The 18,991-nt window shown below is 33.3% G+C and overlaps 1 protein-coding gene across 4 annotated transcripts in view; it reads right to left on the reverse strand.

The window, feature by feature from the left end:
* DIAPH2 (diaphanous-related formin 2) overlaps window positions 1–18,991 on the reverse strand; it is a 964,164-nt gene that overhangs the window by 721,046 nt on the left and 224,127 nt on the right. For all 4 annotated transcript variants that reach the window (XM_011987565.1, XM_011987563.1, XM_011987566.1 and 1 more), the window contains 4 exons: window positions 13,909–13,983; window positions 13,759–13,828; window positions 9,749–9,885; window positions 7,716–7,824 (listed from right to left, as the gene is read on the reverse strand). In XM_011987565.1, coding sequence (XP_011842955.1) covers window positions 7,716–7,824; window positions 9,749–9,885; window positions 13,759–13,828; window positions 13,909–13,983 — 391 coding nt within the window. The remainder of the gene's footprint in view (window positions 1–7,715; window positions 7,825–9,748; window positions 9,886–13,758; window positions 13,829–13,908; window positions 13,984–18,991) is intronic.

The following is an 18,991-nucleotide window of genomic DNA, read 5'->3' on the forward strand; positions in this document are numbered from 1 at the left end:
AATATAGTAAGTGAATGACATTTAAATATTTCCAATTGTATTGGCATAAGATATAGCACTACAAAAAGAAATTTAAGTTTGTTTTTTTAACCTAAGTGACAGAGAAAGGGAAATATTTGAACACAAATATCTTCATAAAAGTACTGGGAAAATGCTAGAACCTTTTATTGATTTTAACTTAAAGGCTTTGAAAACTATACAAACATCTATCTATTTAATCAAAATTCATAGAGCTATGGGGTACAATAATTGCCAAGTCTAGGGCATTCTCAGACAGATTATCCATATTGCCATTATCTGTGACAAATTGTACTTTTAAAATTTTATTGACACTGTTCCACACTTGACCTTATTAAGTACTCTGTTGACATTAACAAGGTCTTTCTTTATCCTAGCCCAACAGGAGTTAGGAACAAAGATGATTTAAGTCAAAGTATGAGAGAAGAAAGATGTGAATGTACAGAGCAAGTTAATTGAGAAATGGAGTACTTTCCAAGCCAATGGAAGTCATGTACAAAGGTATAAAGGTAGAGGAATAAAACAGCATAAAATCTATAGGAAACAAAGTACAATATGACTAGACTAAAAACATATGTAGAAGTGTGGTGGAATATGAGGCGAAAGAGAAAGCAACAACCAGATGAAGTATTTTGTTTGGGATAGGACTAGACTGTAATTCTAGAGACTGTGGGAAGGCATTGTTGGACTTTAAGCAGTTAACTATGGGAAGCCAATGTTGGACTTTAAGCATTCTAAAGTGCATTTCTGAGAAAAGCATTTCAGAAAGACAACATTGTGGAAGATAATTTAAACGGGGCCATAATGAAGAATAGAATATAGGGAAAGGATAAAATAGTGAGATGTAACAATACTCTGAAATTTTAAAATGGCAAAGTGAGGGTGCAGAGAGAAGGATACCATATCGAGGAAGGGAACTATAACATTAAGGATATAGAATTGATAGGATCTGGTGACTAATGGAATGGAAGATGGAGTAAGGGTAGATTCCAAGATGACTAGTATGTTTCTGCTATATGCTAACTGGTGGGTAAATACTAAGGTCAACCAGGATTGGGAACACAAGAGAAATGCAGGTCAAGGCTGGAGAGAGGTTTAGAGTAGGCAAAAGGATTTTTTTAAAAAGGAAGATAAGTATATTTAAGGACAACATTGAATTTGAAATCTAGTCAGGAGGCAGCTGAACATAGGGGGTCTGTGAGTTGGGAGGAAGAGAAGAGATCAGATAAAGACATCACATATGAGTGCTAGTTAATTGAAGCTCTGAGGATAGATGCGATTGCCCAAGGATTATCAATATGAGAAAAGCAAAGTACCAAAGGACTGAGGATCAAGCTCTAGGAATCTGCAAATTTAAGGGCCAAGCATAGAAATAAGAGAATTTAAATGAAACATAAAGGTAAAAGAAAAACAAGGAGAGCTTATGATATGGTTTGGATTTGTATCCCCACCCAAATCTCATGTCAAACTGTAATCCCCAGTGTTGGAGGAGGGGCCTAATGGGAGGTGACTGGATCATGGGGGCGGTCTTCCCCCTTGCTGGTCTTGTGATACTGAGTGAGTTCTCATAAGATCTGGTTGTTTACAAGTGTGCAGCATCTTCCCCTTCTGTCTCTTCCTCCTGCTCAAGGAAGCAAGGTATGCCTGCTTCCCTTTCGCCTCCCGCCATAATTGTAAGTTTCCTGACGCCTCCCAAGCCATGCTTCCTGTACAGCCTGTGGAACTGTGAGTCAATTAAACCTCTTTTCTTTATAAATTATCCAGTCTTAGGTAGTTCTTTATAGCAATGTGAGAATGGACTAATACAGTTTAGTATCATGGAAGTCAAGGGAGGAGGAAGCTTTGATAAAGGAGTGATCAATAGTGCCAAATAGTGCTGAGGAAGCTAATATAATGACTTCAAAAGCGGCCAGTTGCTTTTTATATCATGGAGGTCACTGGCAACCCTCTATTACTGAAAATGATAGGTTTGACAATTATTCAGTGTTGAAACAGATTTAAAATAAAGCCATCCTTGTTTAAGTCAGAAGTTAGTTTTGTGTCAATACCAAAAATGACTACATTGTACAAATATCTCTAAACAACCTACCATTATAGTAATCTATTTTCTCAATGACAATAATATAAAACTCTCAATAAATAGAACAAGTTTCCTAAGTAATATCAAGCATTCATTCAACGCTTTATAAAATGCTAATTTCCACAAATTTTCTCCATATTCATAAGCCTTGATGCCTTGTTTTCTTATAAATGCACTTTCACTGACAAATGATTAATACTTTGTCCAAAGCTACTCCCTCATATGTGATGGTCTGAGTACACTAGTGGCTAATTTACAAGTATGCTTACAGTAAAATCTCAACACTCAAGAACCACTGTGGAAAGAATCAAGCCACATAGAATAGGTCCATGTATCTGTTTATCTATTTAAGCATCAACATCTTGTTTCATATGGGACACTCTCTGAAATGAATTATATAATTCTCACATTCTTATGCAAAATAAACTAGATATAATTTAACAATTTCCTGTTGAGTCAGGGTCATCACTAAATATGTGAGTTAGTGAGGTATGGTGTAACTCAGTATTTCGAGAGGTACTGAAGTGTGCAGGGCTACTAGCCTCCACGCTCTGTGAAGTCTATTGTTATCATTTGCATTCCAGTTTCAGTCTTTTCTTACATTTCTATCTACCCCTCTCCTGTTGTCAGCTTGTCAGTTGTCACTTCTTGATGATTCCGGTGTATGATTCTGGAATAAACCCTCTCCCAACCTTCCAACCTGCACTTCTAGTCTGCTGTGGATGTAAACAGATAATTGGGTTCATTAAGATAACATATGAAAAGAGAATAAATAGGCTCTGATTAAAAGCCAAAAAGTCGTTCTCACCATGAGGTTTACTTGATAGATTTGGTGACATTTGTAGACTGCTCAGATTGTTTTATTTTATTTTTGTTTCATTTTTTAGTTCTCAGTTATATTCCAAAGGACAAATCTATTAAATAGGTGAGGAATGGATAAGTGAAGCTATCACACATCAGGAAAGGGCATATTTACAGCTCTGTTTTTGTGTACCATATCTAATTACAACATGTGCAAAGTTCATTATTATTTTCAGCATGTTAGAAAACAGTTTTTAAATGTATTAAATTATGCTACTACACTTCTTTGTATATACTGAAATACTGTAAAAACATGGCACCTTTCAAACTAACAGCAGCCTGTGAAGACTGGGGCTGTTTTGATAGCACATCATTGTATGTTAACTATACTCCTCTCCCTTTCAATAAACTGTTATTAATGCTCAGTACACCTTAGGTTTCCTACCTGGCTATCTAGAAAGCAGTTTGAACTAGATGCTGGTATTACCTCACTGTTTTTTATGAAGTGACTGCCAGATGATTCTGGCCTCTATTTTACCTCCTGGAAGCCCTTTTCACCTCTCATCCTACCATAGTACTGCTTCTCTATCAGCAAAGATAATTTATGAAAAATGCTTACTTGTCCTTCAAGGCCTAGTTAAAATATCACCTCATTACTGAAGCCTTCCCAGACTTATGCAAGACATAGAAGAAACAGATACAGGTGGGGAAAGTCAGTTATTTCAGGCAAAGTGTTCTGCATGATAAAAGGTTTGAGGGCATTTAAAAGTCTACAGCGTACCTGGGAAACACCAAATGTAGTATGGCGCAAACATATGGTACATTCGGGAGAATGACAGGCTCAAAGGCCAGAATATCAAATTAGGGCCACAATGAAAAAGTTAGCAACGGGTCATGAGCATAGATTTTTAAGAATGATAATATATTAGAATTAGACTTATTTTTTAAGGATAACTGACAACAGTGTAGGGCATTTGTCTGGAGAGAAAGAACATGTCAGTATGGGGTACTAATTAGGAAATTGTTGAAATAATATTGGTGGGAGAAGATAAAGGCAGTGGAAGTAGAGTGGGTTAGATTCACAGTCAATACTATACTTTGTAATAAGACTTGATGACTGAATGCAGGGGATAAAAAAGATAGAAGTATTGAGGAAACGTAAAGATTGGGTAGATGATACCTCTATAACCCAAAATAGGAAACACAGGAAGAAGAGGAGACTTAGGAAAAATCAGGTTAACAGAAAGAGATAATAAGCTAAGTTTTAATATAAAAGGAGTTACAGCTTAGTAGTTAAAGCATGTTATCTATAGCCAGACTCCCTGGTGTGTAATCTGTGTTTTCCCTTCTATTCACACTGTGACTCTAGGAAAGTTATTTAACCTCTATAAGCCTCGGTTTAATTATCTATAAAATGGGGATAATACTTCTATCTCTCTCATACAATTGCTGCGAGGTTTAAATGAGATAACATATCAAAGTATTTTAAACACTGTCTGGCATATGGGTTATAAATGTTATTTTTAATTTCTCAATTTTATGATACTACTGAGCTGGATGTATAAATCTGGAGAATCACTACCACAGTTGGATTGTAAAACTAGAGAAGCAATTGAGAACATTCACGGACAAAACTGTTTTAAAAAGTATGTGTCTGTATGTATATACATATACATACATATAGATATGTGTATGTGCATATGAATGTACATAAAATGATACTAAAAGAGGACCAAGGATAGAACTTAGGGAACAAAATACCTAGGAAGTAAGAGGAGGAGAAATACATTAGAAACACAGAAAAAAAAAATGAAGGTAGAGAACAAAGGAGAGAATGGTGCCTAGAAAGCCAAGGGAAGTAACATTTTCAAGGAGGAAGGTGATCAATAATGCCAAGTGATCAGGATTGGAAAGAAGCCATTGGATTTTGAAATTAGATGCACACTGTAAATCTTTTTGAGAACTGTAATAAAGTTGAGTTGTAAAAGGTAATTTAGAAAACATAGAAAACAAATATGGATTATTCTTTTAGAGGCATGGACTTTAAAATGAAAAGGAGAGACAACAGGCTAGTTAGAAGGTTAAGTCAGATCAAAAGAAGTTGCTGGTGTATAATCTGTGCTTTACAGAAGAGACCGGAAAATGCTACTAAGCTGAAGGAAAGTCAATGAAGAAAGAGTGTACGAAGATATGCTATTTATCTTCCACCTATTTCTTGAACTCCTGAAGATAATGAAAATCCTATCACAGGTACAAAATTTCACTTTAAAGGTAAGCCAGGAAAAAAATCTGTGAGAAGTTAATAACCTTTTTTAAAACCCCCAAAAGGGGGGAATATGTATATAGTTGTTATTTAAAAAAAAATTAGTCCTGTATTTTAACAAAATTACTTCCCGAGACTGTAATAACATTTTGGGAAGTCTCAGGATACTACAGAAATAGAAAAGTAATTCTGTTAAAATACAACACTAATTATATTTTTTAAGCAACAGATTTAAACTTTTGGGTTTTTGTTTCTGTATTCTGAATATATTTTTGAACTTTTAGAGGACATCTTTTCATTCACATTAGTCTAAATAAACAAACTTACTTCACAATTCTTGTGAGAGTACTAGTCTCTGTATATAACAAATTACTAATTTTTGTAGCTCATTAAAATGTGAAATTTTAAATTGTGGTTTGCATATCTTTGCATCTATAATCAGTATTCAACAAATTCTTGAATACTTAACAAGACGTCTATGATTCTTCCATATGTTACTTGTTAACAACTTGTCACTTTATCATTCCATTCTGTCCAGCTTTCTGAAGGCTAGCAAATGTCTTTCCCATCTCATTGTTTGGGGTGAACTACTCATTGGCAGAGGTATCCCTTCAAAGTATAGGCAATGCAGTATTCAAATTCTGGCATCACAAAGGCACAGGTTCAAATTACAGCTCTATCCCTTAACAGCTGGGTGATTTTGGAGTGCCTTTTAGCAATTCAATTCCCTGATCAGTAAACCAGAGGTAATAATACATAACTCACAGAGTTGTAGCTAAAAATTTATTTAAAGAAGATTTTAAAAATATATCAATGTATTTGGCCCATGTAATGAAAACTTTGAATATAAATAAAAGAGTTCATTCCTACTCAACAAACTTTCAGAGAGAAGTACAAACATACACATATAGCCGAAAACCAATGAAATTTAGTTAGGTAAGCTCAACCATAGGAACATGAACAAAACTTTCAAAGTCATCTAAAAAAGGCAGTCTTCAACCTTTCAGTAGAGGTATAAAATTTTATCAAGATTAAATTTTATAAGAAACAATGTATTATTTTTAAAAACACTGGAAAAAATATCCTAATCTTTAAAATATGTAATATAATCTCAGCACTTTGGGAGGCCAAGATGGGCAGATCACCTGAGATCAGGAGTTCAAGACTAGCCTGGCCAACATAGCGAAACTCCGTCTCTACTAAAAATTAAAAAATTAGCCGGGCGTGGTGGGGTGTGCCTGTAATCCCAGCTACTTGGGAGGCTGAGGAAGGGAGAATCACTTTGGGAGGCAGAGGTTGCCGTGAGCCGAGATTGCGCCATTGCACTCCAGCCTGAGCAACAGAGCGAGACTCCATCTTAATAAATAAATAAATAATACATTTGACATAAAAGTGCACCATAAAAGTTGATCCAAAATGTTCAATATAGTTGGAGTAGAAGTCATGATTAACAAAGATCCTTTAATATTTGGAGAGGTATTACAATTTTGTAACATCACAGATTCTTTTAGACAAGCCAATTCATCTATCTGATGCCGTTTCAAACTCTGGCAAACAAAAATACAAATACTTCATAATACATAAAAAAGGAGAAAATTAATTGTGTTTGTTTCACATCAAGCAAGAAATTTTAAGAGTTAAACATTCGATGCTGAGTAGCTTGACAAAATTAAATGTGGAAACTACCTTCTCTTTGTTGAACAACAATATGAGAACTAAAAAAAAAAAAAATTCAGAGTTTTCCATGGTACATTAAATGGTATACATTGTCTAAAAGAGAGATTAGCAGAGACCAAAAACCTGGAATCAAATTCCGACTGTGACACTTAAAAACTGTTGTCACGTTAGACCAGTTATTTAATCTTATTCGTCCCATAAGCAAAACAAAGATACTATAGTAATACCTACATATCTAGGTTGTTGTGAGAATTAAATCAAATAATATATACAAATTAAAATGTTTACTGCAGGACCTCACATCATAAATACAACCAATAAATATGCATTCTCATCCCTCAAGAACAGAGTTATTCATAAAATGGATCATTTCCTGAAACCATCTAAGTAAAGATAGTGAGTTTTGTCATTTTCTAAAGAAGGCATTTAGTAAGTTGTCTACACAGGGCTATCAAATGAACGCTAATCTAAGAATTGCAGTTCATATGCTTCTATTCCGGTGAGTCACACCTTTGAATGTTGTCTGAATGGCACAAAGAGAGATGTGTTTAATTGTCTTAAATTTCTACAAGCCCACCAACTTCACTAAAACTTGTTAGGATAATAGCATTGGCTGAACAGCTTGCCCTTTTGCCTTGATTATTGCTAAAGCTTCAATTTCCCTGGTTTATTACTAAATTCTTGTCTAAATATCAATGACAGCCATAACTGCCACATCTAATTTTAAACAAATTGTAATTCTCACAAACTAGCAACAGAAAAATTTTAGTTTTACATTCCGTACTACTTAAATGCCAGCTAAAATGGAGTTGACGTCATACAAAATGAGTACTTTAAAAATAACTCTAGAAGCAATTTAAGACAAAACTAACTCACCTGTAATTGCAAGGCTTCCTGATTTTCTAAACCTTCCACAATTGGTGAAAATCGTTCCCTGTTATTTCTTTCTGCTGCTGTTGTTATAGCCCCTAAAAGTTTATCTAGACTGTAGAGAAAAAAGAAGAAACAGAAATGGTAAATACTTCTTATACATACACTATGAGCATAAGTCCTTTCAGTATTCCCTGTTTTCTTTCTGGTATTTGATGTTTATATGTACCATTAGAATTTTTTCAAATTATCATTTGCTTTTTTGATGGAAATTGTATCTTTTCAAATATGCACACATACTGGAATGGCTAAATCAAGCTAATTAACATATATTGCCTCACATACTTACATGTTTTTGTGGTATGAACAATTAAAGTTTACGCTCTTAGGAAATTTCAAGTATATAACACACTGTTATTAACTATAGTCACTATCACATAAAATAGATTTCTTGAACTGATTCCTCCAGTCTAACTGAAAGACCATTACAATATAGGAATTGTGTTCCTGTACGCATATTTCTTTAAGTCAAATATTGATAGCTCTAAATAATTTTAGGGTATCAAAAGGAAAATTCGATTTTAAAAACTAACTTTCCTGGGTGACATTAAAAAAAGAATACTTAAGTGATAAACATTAAAATTTAAAGTTTCAGGTTTTGATATTTCATGTGTTAACATTAATTTCACTTAAACATAATATGGCACCTATAATTGTTAACAGTTTATTGGAGCATAAACAGATTGTAATTTTATAATAAAGATCTGGAAAGAGCGATCATTTTTTAAAGAATTTTTTTAAATCAACATTTTTTGACTATGGAAAAAGAAAAAAGACTCTAAAAAGGAAAGCCCAAGTAATTAAATAAGAATGTATAATTATCTAGCACAAGAAACTTATTAACCTGACCAAAAGTGTTGGTAAGTATCTCCACACAATGCCTAAAATAAATCAACCTCTATATAGTATACTACTCTTATCAAATTATATCTGAAATTATAATTAAATCATAACAGTTATACTGGACTACATTGTATTTTATTAATATTGAAAATCTAAGTGATTAAAAATATTTGTTACACATGTATAAACTGACTTTTTAAAAAATAAAATCTAAGGATCCTTGCTTTTACATATGTTATCTCATTCTCAGTTTGTTATCATTGAGGTGAGACTAAATATGGTAATATATTTGTTTAGTGTTTGTCTTTTGGTTTCTGAGGACAGTAGCTAACACTAAACAATATCTCATTTTATTCTAACAGTTATGAGAAAGTCAACATATTGCAACATCCTTAAATCTTTGCATAGTCCTGTTCTGACTCAAATTGACATTATTACTATCACGCAAAGTGTTCCAAGGAAATATTTTGGTTTGGGTCCTTAGCAGATATTTGATTCTTTATCACAAGGGTGTCTTATAAACTAGACTTATTAATGTCATCAAATCTGAAAGTTTGCTTCTGATTCAGTATTATTTCCATAAGATGTGATCAAATGCATGTTCAGCAACAACTTGCTGCATTTGGTGGCATATACACACTTTGAATAATTATCAACAACCGTTTTTTTCTTTCTAACAGGTGGGGTTATTTCACTCTACAAATAATTTTCATTTACCATGGCATATAAAGTAAAATACTATTATAAGATAATGCAAAATAAAGGCATCTATTCATATTGTGTGATATGCAGCACAGTGTTTGTGTATGTATGTGTGTGTATTTGCCAAAATAACTCTCTGACTTTTGTCCACTGTCTAACGATTGCTGTACCTCCAGCAAAACAAAATTCTGCTCAATCACTTTGAATCCAACTTTCAAGAATTTCCCACTAGGATTCTATGTGTTTAAACTTAGTTTCCATAATATCAACAAAAAAGCCAAAATATAAACAGGCAAGATAAAAATTTCAATCATAAATTATCTAAAATACTGTTTTCATGAAAGTTATCCAAAGAAACAGAACAAAAGTAGGACTTATTAATTTCCTAAGTGTCACTTTCCATGCAGCAAATATAATAATATAGCAATACTTACATGTTCTCTTCTCCAACAATGCAAATAGCAGAAAGTATTTTTACTATTTCAGTCATCATGTTGGGTTGTTTGGGGTCAATTGCTCTTGCCAATAGTAAAAGACTTCTTTCATCTCCTAGAATCCTTTGTAATCCAAACTAAAAAAAAAAAAACAAAAAACCTTCATTCAGAATGTCTATGGAATATATCTTTAATTTAAAAAAGCAACGTACAACGATCTTCCAAAAACCCATACCCCCACAATGACGTTCTACCTAATTATATGAATATTCTTCAAATGCAGTTATCTGTCTTTGTTTTTTATATGAAATGACTGCATCTTGGAGTTGTTGCTCCTTGATCAGATATGATCTCCATTAGCCTGCCCTAAAAATTCCATAAATTTGGAAAAATATGGGAACAATCAGTATTTCTTCAACAAAGAATAACATATAAAGCACATACTGATATGATTTTCTAAAGTAATTCTACTTATGTCATTGGGTCTCCCTGGAGATGTCTGGAATTCGTGGTTAAATTGTCCAATATGTTTGTATGAAAAATTAAGGCGAAGAAAAAGAGAATTTTTTTTAAAAAAGGCTCTTTTGAATACTATATGCCAGTATAAGCCTCAGTATGGATATTCCCATGCCTTCTCTCTCTTATCTTCCCTGATTCACACAGCTGTGCTGCACTACAAACGCTGTGAACCTAAAGAAATGGCACCTGGGTTTTATTAAGTGTCACAAGTCAACTAAGGAGAGAAAACACCATTTTCATTTATTTTCTAAGCATGAGTATCTGTGTGTATGTGTGTGCATGCATGAATTTAATAAATAAGAAATTTTAATGAAAGTCTAAAACTTGAGTTTTCATTACATTAAGAAGGCAATATATTATTTTATCTTTGTCCCACAAAGTATTTTTCAGATTTCTTATAAAATATTTTTGCTTCATTTTACAGTCTAATGGTGAAATTGGATATTTCATCGGAGCAAAATTTCCATTTCAGCTAAACTTTAATTACCAGCCATATGAATAGTTCCATCAGCCCTAATTTAACTTCTAAAAGAACTCAGAGTGGCAGATGGGGAACATAGCTAAAGCTCTTAAATGTGAGTTTATCACAGGTCATAATAAATAGGAAAATATATGGAGATAAGACCCAAAAAAACAAAAAGAAAATGCAAGAAACAAGTCTGGAAAGAAGCAACAAAAACAAAATAGATAAGTATGCATAAAGGTAGCCAGTAGATGATTAAAAGTAATGAATATTAGTGAAAAACACATTTGCAAAACTGAGAGACAATGACCATGCAATTACCAAACTTAATAGCTTTATGAGTCATTGAGACTGAGTGAAATCATTAGGTTTTAAAATTTTTTACTTAATGTTTAAAAGTAGTTTTTAATATGTAGAGACACATCAAATATAAAAAAGAAGACATGAAAAATATATCTGGAAAATCATTAATCCAAACATCAGAGCAATATTATAGTACTGGAAGTTAAGAAACAATGGGTTGCTTTTTATGATCCTATTTTTACAGGTATTGGATAAAATAAAGGAGTTTTTGAAGTAGGTAAACTCCATGGGGCCAAAAAATTTGATGTGTAAGTCATTTTGGATAAAAGTTTAATTCCTTGATCTGGACAATTTATTCCAACATGAAGTGAAAAGATCACTGTATATTTTCTATTCTGAATGCATATTTTATGTCTATTGTTTCACATGTCTGTAATTCAAAAGATCCATTAATCCATGCTCTGAGCACCTATGTGCAAGACATTAATGTGGCCTAACTAAAAACATCAATTTTGAATAATCTAAGTCAAATCATAATGCTTTTCGAAACTGCCAAACTCTTAAGAAACTAAGTGTTGACAAATCGAAGTATGTCCTGTTAAAAAAAAGGCTCTATAAGAATCTTACTATTATAACTCTCTCTAGTGAGTGTCCTGATTAAAATTACTTAGCATCCTAAACAGCCATGAAAATTGACAACATGAGTCAGTAAGAACTTAGAACAAAGGGTCCTATAGCTAAATTTACAGATGAGGGGACTGATACTCAGAGAGGTCAAGTAATTTTCCAAAGGCCACACAACTTATTAGGAGCAAAGCATGAACTATATCTCCTGAATTCTAGAACTGTGTTATCTTTCCATTATGTCATTGTTTCCCTCGATTAAAGAAAGAGATCCATCTTGAGCTGTGAAGAAGCAATGCTCATTATTTCCTTGTTAGGCATCAGATTCTATTTAACTTTGTAGCCAAGGACTAACAGCCCAGATTTTGAAAAAATCTGTACTAGTAGTGATGAGAATGCTTCTGTAAGAAACTTCCAGAAACAGTACAAATAGCATATTATATTCAGGAGTCTCATGTCCACTAGCAAGCATTCATTGCATATGCTGATATAGTAACATTCTTTGCTGATACATGTATGTTTAATATATAAATACTTATATATATTTCCATATGCTTGAGACTGTTTGTAGATTAACACAGAATCTTATTGCATTGGTTATTAATAGCCATATTTTACATTTGGCAAACTTATACTTATTGTTATAATTATTTCTATTATCTATTTTGAGATTATTAAAATACTATGTAAAGGGAATTAGGTAATTAAGTGAATTAGTCAATAGTATTTTATCTATAGGTATGAAGAGGTCATTTCTAAGACAGTAAAACAAATAGTTTATAGAAAAAATACTGTAACTTCATAACCTGAGTAAAGCCTATTTTTAGAAAAAAAAACCATTGTCTAAAATTCATAGGGTCCCTTATAATGCAACTAGTATTATATATATACATAAAAAGCCCTGCAATTTTTCAGAGATGTTTTATATGTATGTAAACTTGCTGACATTAATAAAACATAAAAAAAAAGAGAAATCTCAATCTTACAATGTTCTTAGCAAACAAGTCAACCCATCCTTATAATTTTCCTTTTCAATAGAACAGAAATTCTCTGTATGGAAACATATTCAACAAACCACATTTAAATTTTCCTACTACCATTAAAGAAAAAGCATTATCACCTAAATTGGGAACAACACTAATTCATTTGCATGATTTCAAAAACCCAACAATAAATATTTTGTGAAGCAAAGCATAACTTTCATTTAAGTATTACTTAAATATTATGAGGATTTGCATCATAAGGCCCCTTTTGTAAAGTGAACAAGCATTCACTATTTTGTTCATTTCTTTTTTTTTTTCCCCATGTTTTCTGAACATTTAGTACTATAAAATCAAAAAGACCTCTGTTCACATGAAAGAAATTATTGGAGGAATAAACAGAATAAGAATCAGACACAGCATTTCTAAACTATAGACAAGAGTCAAACATACTTTTTCCAATCATTTTTTTTTCTCTTTCATTGACTAGCTCACCCTCCTGAGGAAATTAGCAGCATTGACAATGGAAAGTACTGTTTTATCTATCTTCCTTATGTGAAAGCAATATATTTGAACAGAAGAAACAATAGAATAGGGCTCCATTTTTGAACAGACTTAGATCTATAGAAGTTATATCATCCCTGAAATCCTCTGGTTGCTGTAGAGAACTTCTTTGGTTAAACTGAAATATCAGCATAGAAATTTAAAAAAAAAATTGACAGAAAACTAACAATAGCTAACATTTTGGAAAATTAAACATCAAATTTATCTTTCATATATGGTTTCAAATGCATATTTAACCTCACTGTAAAACTTTATAAATACTTATTATTTATAAGCCTGTAATAACTAGCCTATAATTAATTAATACAGCAGAAACAAAAGTAAAAAATAGGTACAGGGTGGGGAAGAGGATTAGGGAAAAGAGTTAATGCATGCCAGGCTTATTACTTAGGTGATGGGTCGATTTGTGCATCAAACCACCATGGCACATGTTCACCTATGTACATGTATCCTGGAACTTAAAAAAATAATAAAAAAAAATTTGTTCATTTCGTACTTTCATAGTGTTGGGCAAGTTCTCACCTTTTGTGACAGGGGCAGAAATAAATACTACTTACCTTATTATTCATAAATGCTTTGAGGCATTGAATAAGTTTATACTGATTCTTCTTGTCAATATTTTCTTGCCTAAATAAAAGAAAAATGTATATTATGTTGTGCTGAAACATTTCCCCTTTGGTGATTTTATTTTTAATGTTTATTCTTACTGTTTTTTGTCCAGAAGCTTTTCCAGCTCATCTAATAAGAGTCCAAGACCTTCATGGCCAAAGTTGTTAACCCAGCTACGAAATAAACAAAAAATTAGATGTATAAGTAAGTTAGTAATTTTAAAACATTAAATATCCAAAATAAAATTTCAGTTTTCAAATCTCATTATTCTGTCTCAATATTGCCTGTTTTTATTTTTTCAATTCCCACGGCTTCAAGTATTGACTCTATGAGGATGACTCAGTGATCTTTACCTCAATCCTAGACTTCTCCACATTTTAGACTGCCCATTACACAGCACTGCCTTGGTTGTTTCACCAGCATGACATACTTAAGCATGAATTTACAAGCTGAATTCATCTTCCCCTGTCTCCACACCCCAAAGTCAACTTATCTTCCACTCTTTGATACTGTATTAATAACATCACTACCCTTTAAATTCTTCAGACTTGAAATACTGGCATAATTATTTGATGCCCCATTTCTTTCACCTTTGCATTTATTCTATTTATTCAGTCAACAAATATTTGTTGAGTGTCTACAAAGTTCCAAGCATGTTCTAGGTGAGAGAGATACGTAACAGGCAACAAAATTAGGCAACTAGCCTCACGGACTTTACTGTCTAGAGCTAGGGAGACAGTGAACAAATAACTATATACTAAATGTAAAAATTGCTTTGATGCAATGAAGAAAAATAAACCTTGGAAAATAGAATGAAAGGAGTGGCAGGTTGCTATTTTTCATTGTGTGATCAGGAAAGATTCTTTGATAAGGTTAGGTATTTCAGTAGAACCCTGAAGAATGTGAGGACTTTCCAAGTAGAAGGATTAAGGGCAAATTGGGTCATGAGGCATTAGCTACTGTGTTTAGAATGTTCCAGGAACTGTAAGGAGACCCATATGGCAGGAGCTGAGTAAGTACGTTTAGGAGATTGGCTGGACATAAAGTCTCCTGTATGGCAGAAGGCTGAAACACTGCTAATGTAGAGCTTGGTTTGACTTTCTGGCATCCAGTCACAAATATTCTACTTCTACTTCTAGAATGGCTCGTCCAAATGGCTCCTTTCTTCCTTCCCAATGCCTGTGCTAACATTCCAGGTTAGCCCTAGTTATCTTTCCTTTAATAAGCCTGGAGACTCCCAACTGGTGATTCCCCAACTTCATTCTTTTCTTTGAATCATTTTATAAAATGACAGATTAAATTGCCCTTAACCAAAGTTTTCTGTCCAAAAATTTCCCCCGGACTACCTAATACATTTTAAATCCTTTGGCTCAACATTCTGATGTAGCCTCAATCCACCTTTCCAGCCTCAGGCCTTTAAGCACATGTGCCAATAAAATGAGATAAATTATTATTGCTGGAGCCCACCTTGCACCTTCCTCATGTTAGCTCATTTATTCTTTCTTCCCAGAAGGTAACCTCAACTCCATCTCTCCCAACTATTTAAAACTAAAATTGGCTGTTTTAAGTCATTAATGTTTTCCCCTGTAATTCCTCCGATCAAATGAGTTCTCTTTCCTTAAAATCTCCATGTAATATTTATCTCTTACTGCTTGACATAATCATAATGATTCTTGCCATATGTCTTACCTGCCCCTTTGGCACGTAAATTCTCTAAAGAGAGTTATATCATTTCACTACTATTTCTATCTTTCATAGTGTTTAGCAAGGTAGTTCATATATAGCCACTAAATATTTATATTAAATAGAGTCAACACTAAATAAATATTTGCTAATTTAAATTTAATTAAATTTACTGGCTTGTATGGTTAATAGAAGAAGCAATCTCATACTACCCAAGAACATCATAAACATAAATCAATATATAGACTTCTGTGAAATAATAACATCTATGCTGTATATATTTAAACCATTCCATTCCAGTCTTTATCCATTTCATAGCTACCTAAGGTAAATCTTACCAACAAAGCAGAGACTGAAATTTTTAAGGGGATATGAGAGACATCACGGAAGAAAATATACTTTTAAAATAGCTCATATTCAGAACCAGTCGCCATCCACAATATACATAGAAGCTCATTTTAAACAAATTCTGCTTTAATTTCCATAATGGAAACAAGAAAAAATCAATATGGCATTGTAATGATAATTGGCAACAAGCTACTGTTCAATTGAGGCATGTAATCATCTAGTGCAATGAGCTATTTTCTCGAAAGGCTCGATAATCAGTGAGGTGGTGGTAGAGGGATAAAGGGACATCAGCTTTAAGTATAATATATTCTATTTAATTTATCACAGAGAAAAATCAGAAGATATCATTACAGCACACTGTACCCTACAATAACCTTTACATAATAGGAATTCTGAACAAATTTTTATATAGTCCTCAATATCCGCTTTGGCATTTGGGAAGATGAAATAATCCATGATTTCTTTAAATTTACCACAAATTGTTTTAAAAATTCTGAATTTTACTCATATTCTCTTTATGCCTACTGCTATTAAAATTATTAGGGTTATTTCTTTCTTGGTCTAGGGAAGCATGATTCACAAGAACATGATTCATATTTGTTCAATTGAAATCAGTCACCCACACATCCCCTGTTTCAAATGGTGCAGTTTATGGTACTTTGGTTTTATTCAGGGAAAATTACTATTTTTCTTTAAAAAAAAAAAAAGATACAATCATACAACTTAAGTGTGAGGAGGCAGGGTCTATTATTGCAAACTAGACAGGGAAAAGTCTTAAATGAGAATATTTTAGGCCAAGGGGCAGAGGAGGCCTAGTAAGAGTCTTTAAAACTTTTAAAGTAGAGAGAATGGGAGCCTGAAATGAGCCCGTTGCTAAGGGGTAAAATAATTATGTATGATGACGATACTTAAGAGGTTAAAAGGAAAGGGATGTGGCTAGACATAACTTTGTTTCCTTTTTCTCTTGCCAGCACCACCATTTCTCTGCCTTTCAGGCATCAAACACTGTGAACTCCAGCCAAGCACTTACTGTTTTACTGCTTCTCTTTCTCTTTCTTTCTCTCTTTCTCTCTTTTTTTTCTCATTCTTTCTTTCTCATATACAATAGAGTATACTGATTTCAGCCAATACAAAAGTGGCCATGAAATGAGGAGGCAGTTTAAAAACAAAATGTTGGCTCCTGTATGTGAGCATGTGGGCTGAAATTCTGACACTGAAACACTAGAAGTAAGCATAAATGAAGGGTTCTCAAAGTGTGCACTCCAAATCGGCAGCATTGACATCATCTGGGAACTTGTAAGAAACGAAAATGCTTGTGCCTTACCTCAGACCTACTGAATCAGTAGCTGGGAGGAAGACAGAAATGTATGTTTTCACTAATTCTCCTCGCGAAACTGATGCTTGCTCAAATTTGAGAACCACTGGCATGGAACAATGGATTGCTGAGAAGTAGGGGAAGCCTTTTTCAGGCAAGACTCAGGCTCAGAACTCAAGGCTGCTTTATATGCCCACCCAACCATACTGTGCCCTCCCAGTGCCACAGGACACAGATCAAGAATCCAGTTGAAACAGATATATTTGGTATATTTCATGGAGTATGCAAATTCCAACTCTGAGTTATTTAGTACTAACTGGAACATCTAGAATGATAAGAATACAGTTGATGACCTGATTTAAAATCTTACTCAGAGATTACAGACAAAGACATAAAATTTTCTGCACTATCTCAGCCCAAAATAAGAAACTGATATTTCTCATGGACCTTACATTTATGAGGGACACAGAAGAGGCAGAGAATAATGAAGAACCAAACAGAAGGAAAAACAGGGGAGGAAAATGACTCTTTATAATTTTCATAACCAACCCAAACATGAGTTATTTTTTCTTTCCATTTTACTGAGGTATGATTTACAGATAGTAAAATTTATCATTTTAACAAATGTATAGTCATGTAACCACCAATACAAATAAGATATAAAACGTTTCCATCACCCTAAAATATTCCCTCATTCCCCTTTGCAGTCAATCCCTTTTCCCCACTCTCAGAATCCTGGCAACTGCTTATCTGATTTGGGTCCCTACAGTTTTGTGCTTGCCAGAACATCATTACAAACGGAATTGTACAGTTTTCAAATTTTGTGTTTGGCTCCTTTTACTTAGCATAAATATTATGATATTCAACCATTTCGTTGCATGTATTAGTATTCCATTCCTTGTTACTGTATGAATATGCCACAATTTGTTTATCTATTAATTAGTTGATGAGCATTTCAGTTGTCTCCAGGTTTTGATGATTATGAATAGAGCTGATATAAACATTGACATGTAAGTATCTGTGTAAGCATGCATTCATTTCTGTTAAAAAATACCTAGGAGTGGAATAGCTGGGTCTTATGGTAAGTATATGTTTAACTGTTTAAAAACTACTTTCCAAAGTGGCTATTTCATTTGGCACTCCTTCAGCAAAATATCACAGTTCTAATTGCCCCAAATCCTTGTCAGTCTTTTTAAGTTTAGCCATTCTGAAAATTGTTTCTAGGTAAAGAAACTGAGATGCAAAGTAGTTAAGTAACTTCCCAAACATCACTCAACAAGTAAGTAGCAGTTCTAGGCCTCAAATCCATATCTGACTCCTAAGTACATGCTTATTTCAACCACGTCCCTAGAAATTACTAAAACAGGACCAGTACACAATTTTCTACAACATCTAGCTAATAGCTCCAATACCTTGCTTAAGAAGAATTAGTGGTGTTACAGAAGAGTTTATACCTACATATCTATGCCTAGACAGACAAACCATATGTTTCATTATTTAACAGCTTAGTTCATTTATTTAGATAGGATAAGTACATTTCAATACATGTTTTTACTGTTTTTTAAAGTCCTGAGTATCATAAGAAATCTAAAAAATACTGTTAAGGAAAGATACCTGGAGACTTCAACTAAAATTTTCAGTCGAGATTTAGGTAAGGTAGTTTATCAGAAAGAATAGATCCAAAATGTAGCTTACACTATTTCTTTTTTGATGGGCTATATAAGTCCACGATCTCACTTTTTAAGGTATTAACATATTGGTGATTTTGGGTTATCAAGTTACCTAAGTTAAAGAACTGTCTTAACATGCTACACATCCAAGTTGACATTTGTGGT

Source organism: Mandrillus leucophaeus, unplaced genomic scaffold (assembly GCF_000951045.1).
Source record: "Mandrillus leucophaeus isolate KB7577 unplaced genomic scaffold, Mleu.le_1.0 Scaffold311, whole genome shotgun sequence".
NCBI classification, from domain to species: Eukaryota; Metazoa; Chordata; class Mammalia; order Primates; family Cercopithecidae; genus Mandrillus; species Mandrillus leucophaeus.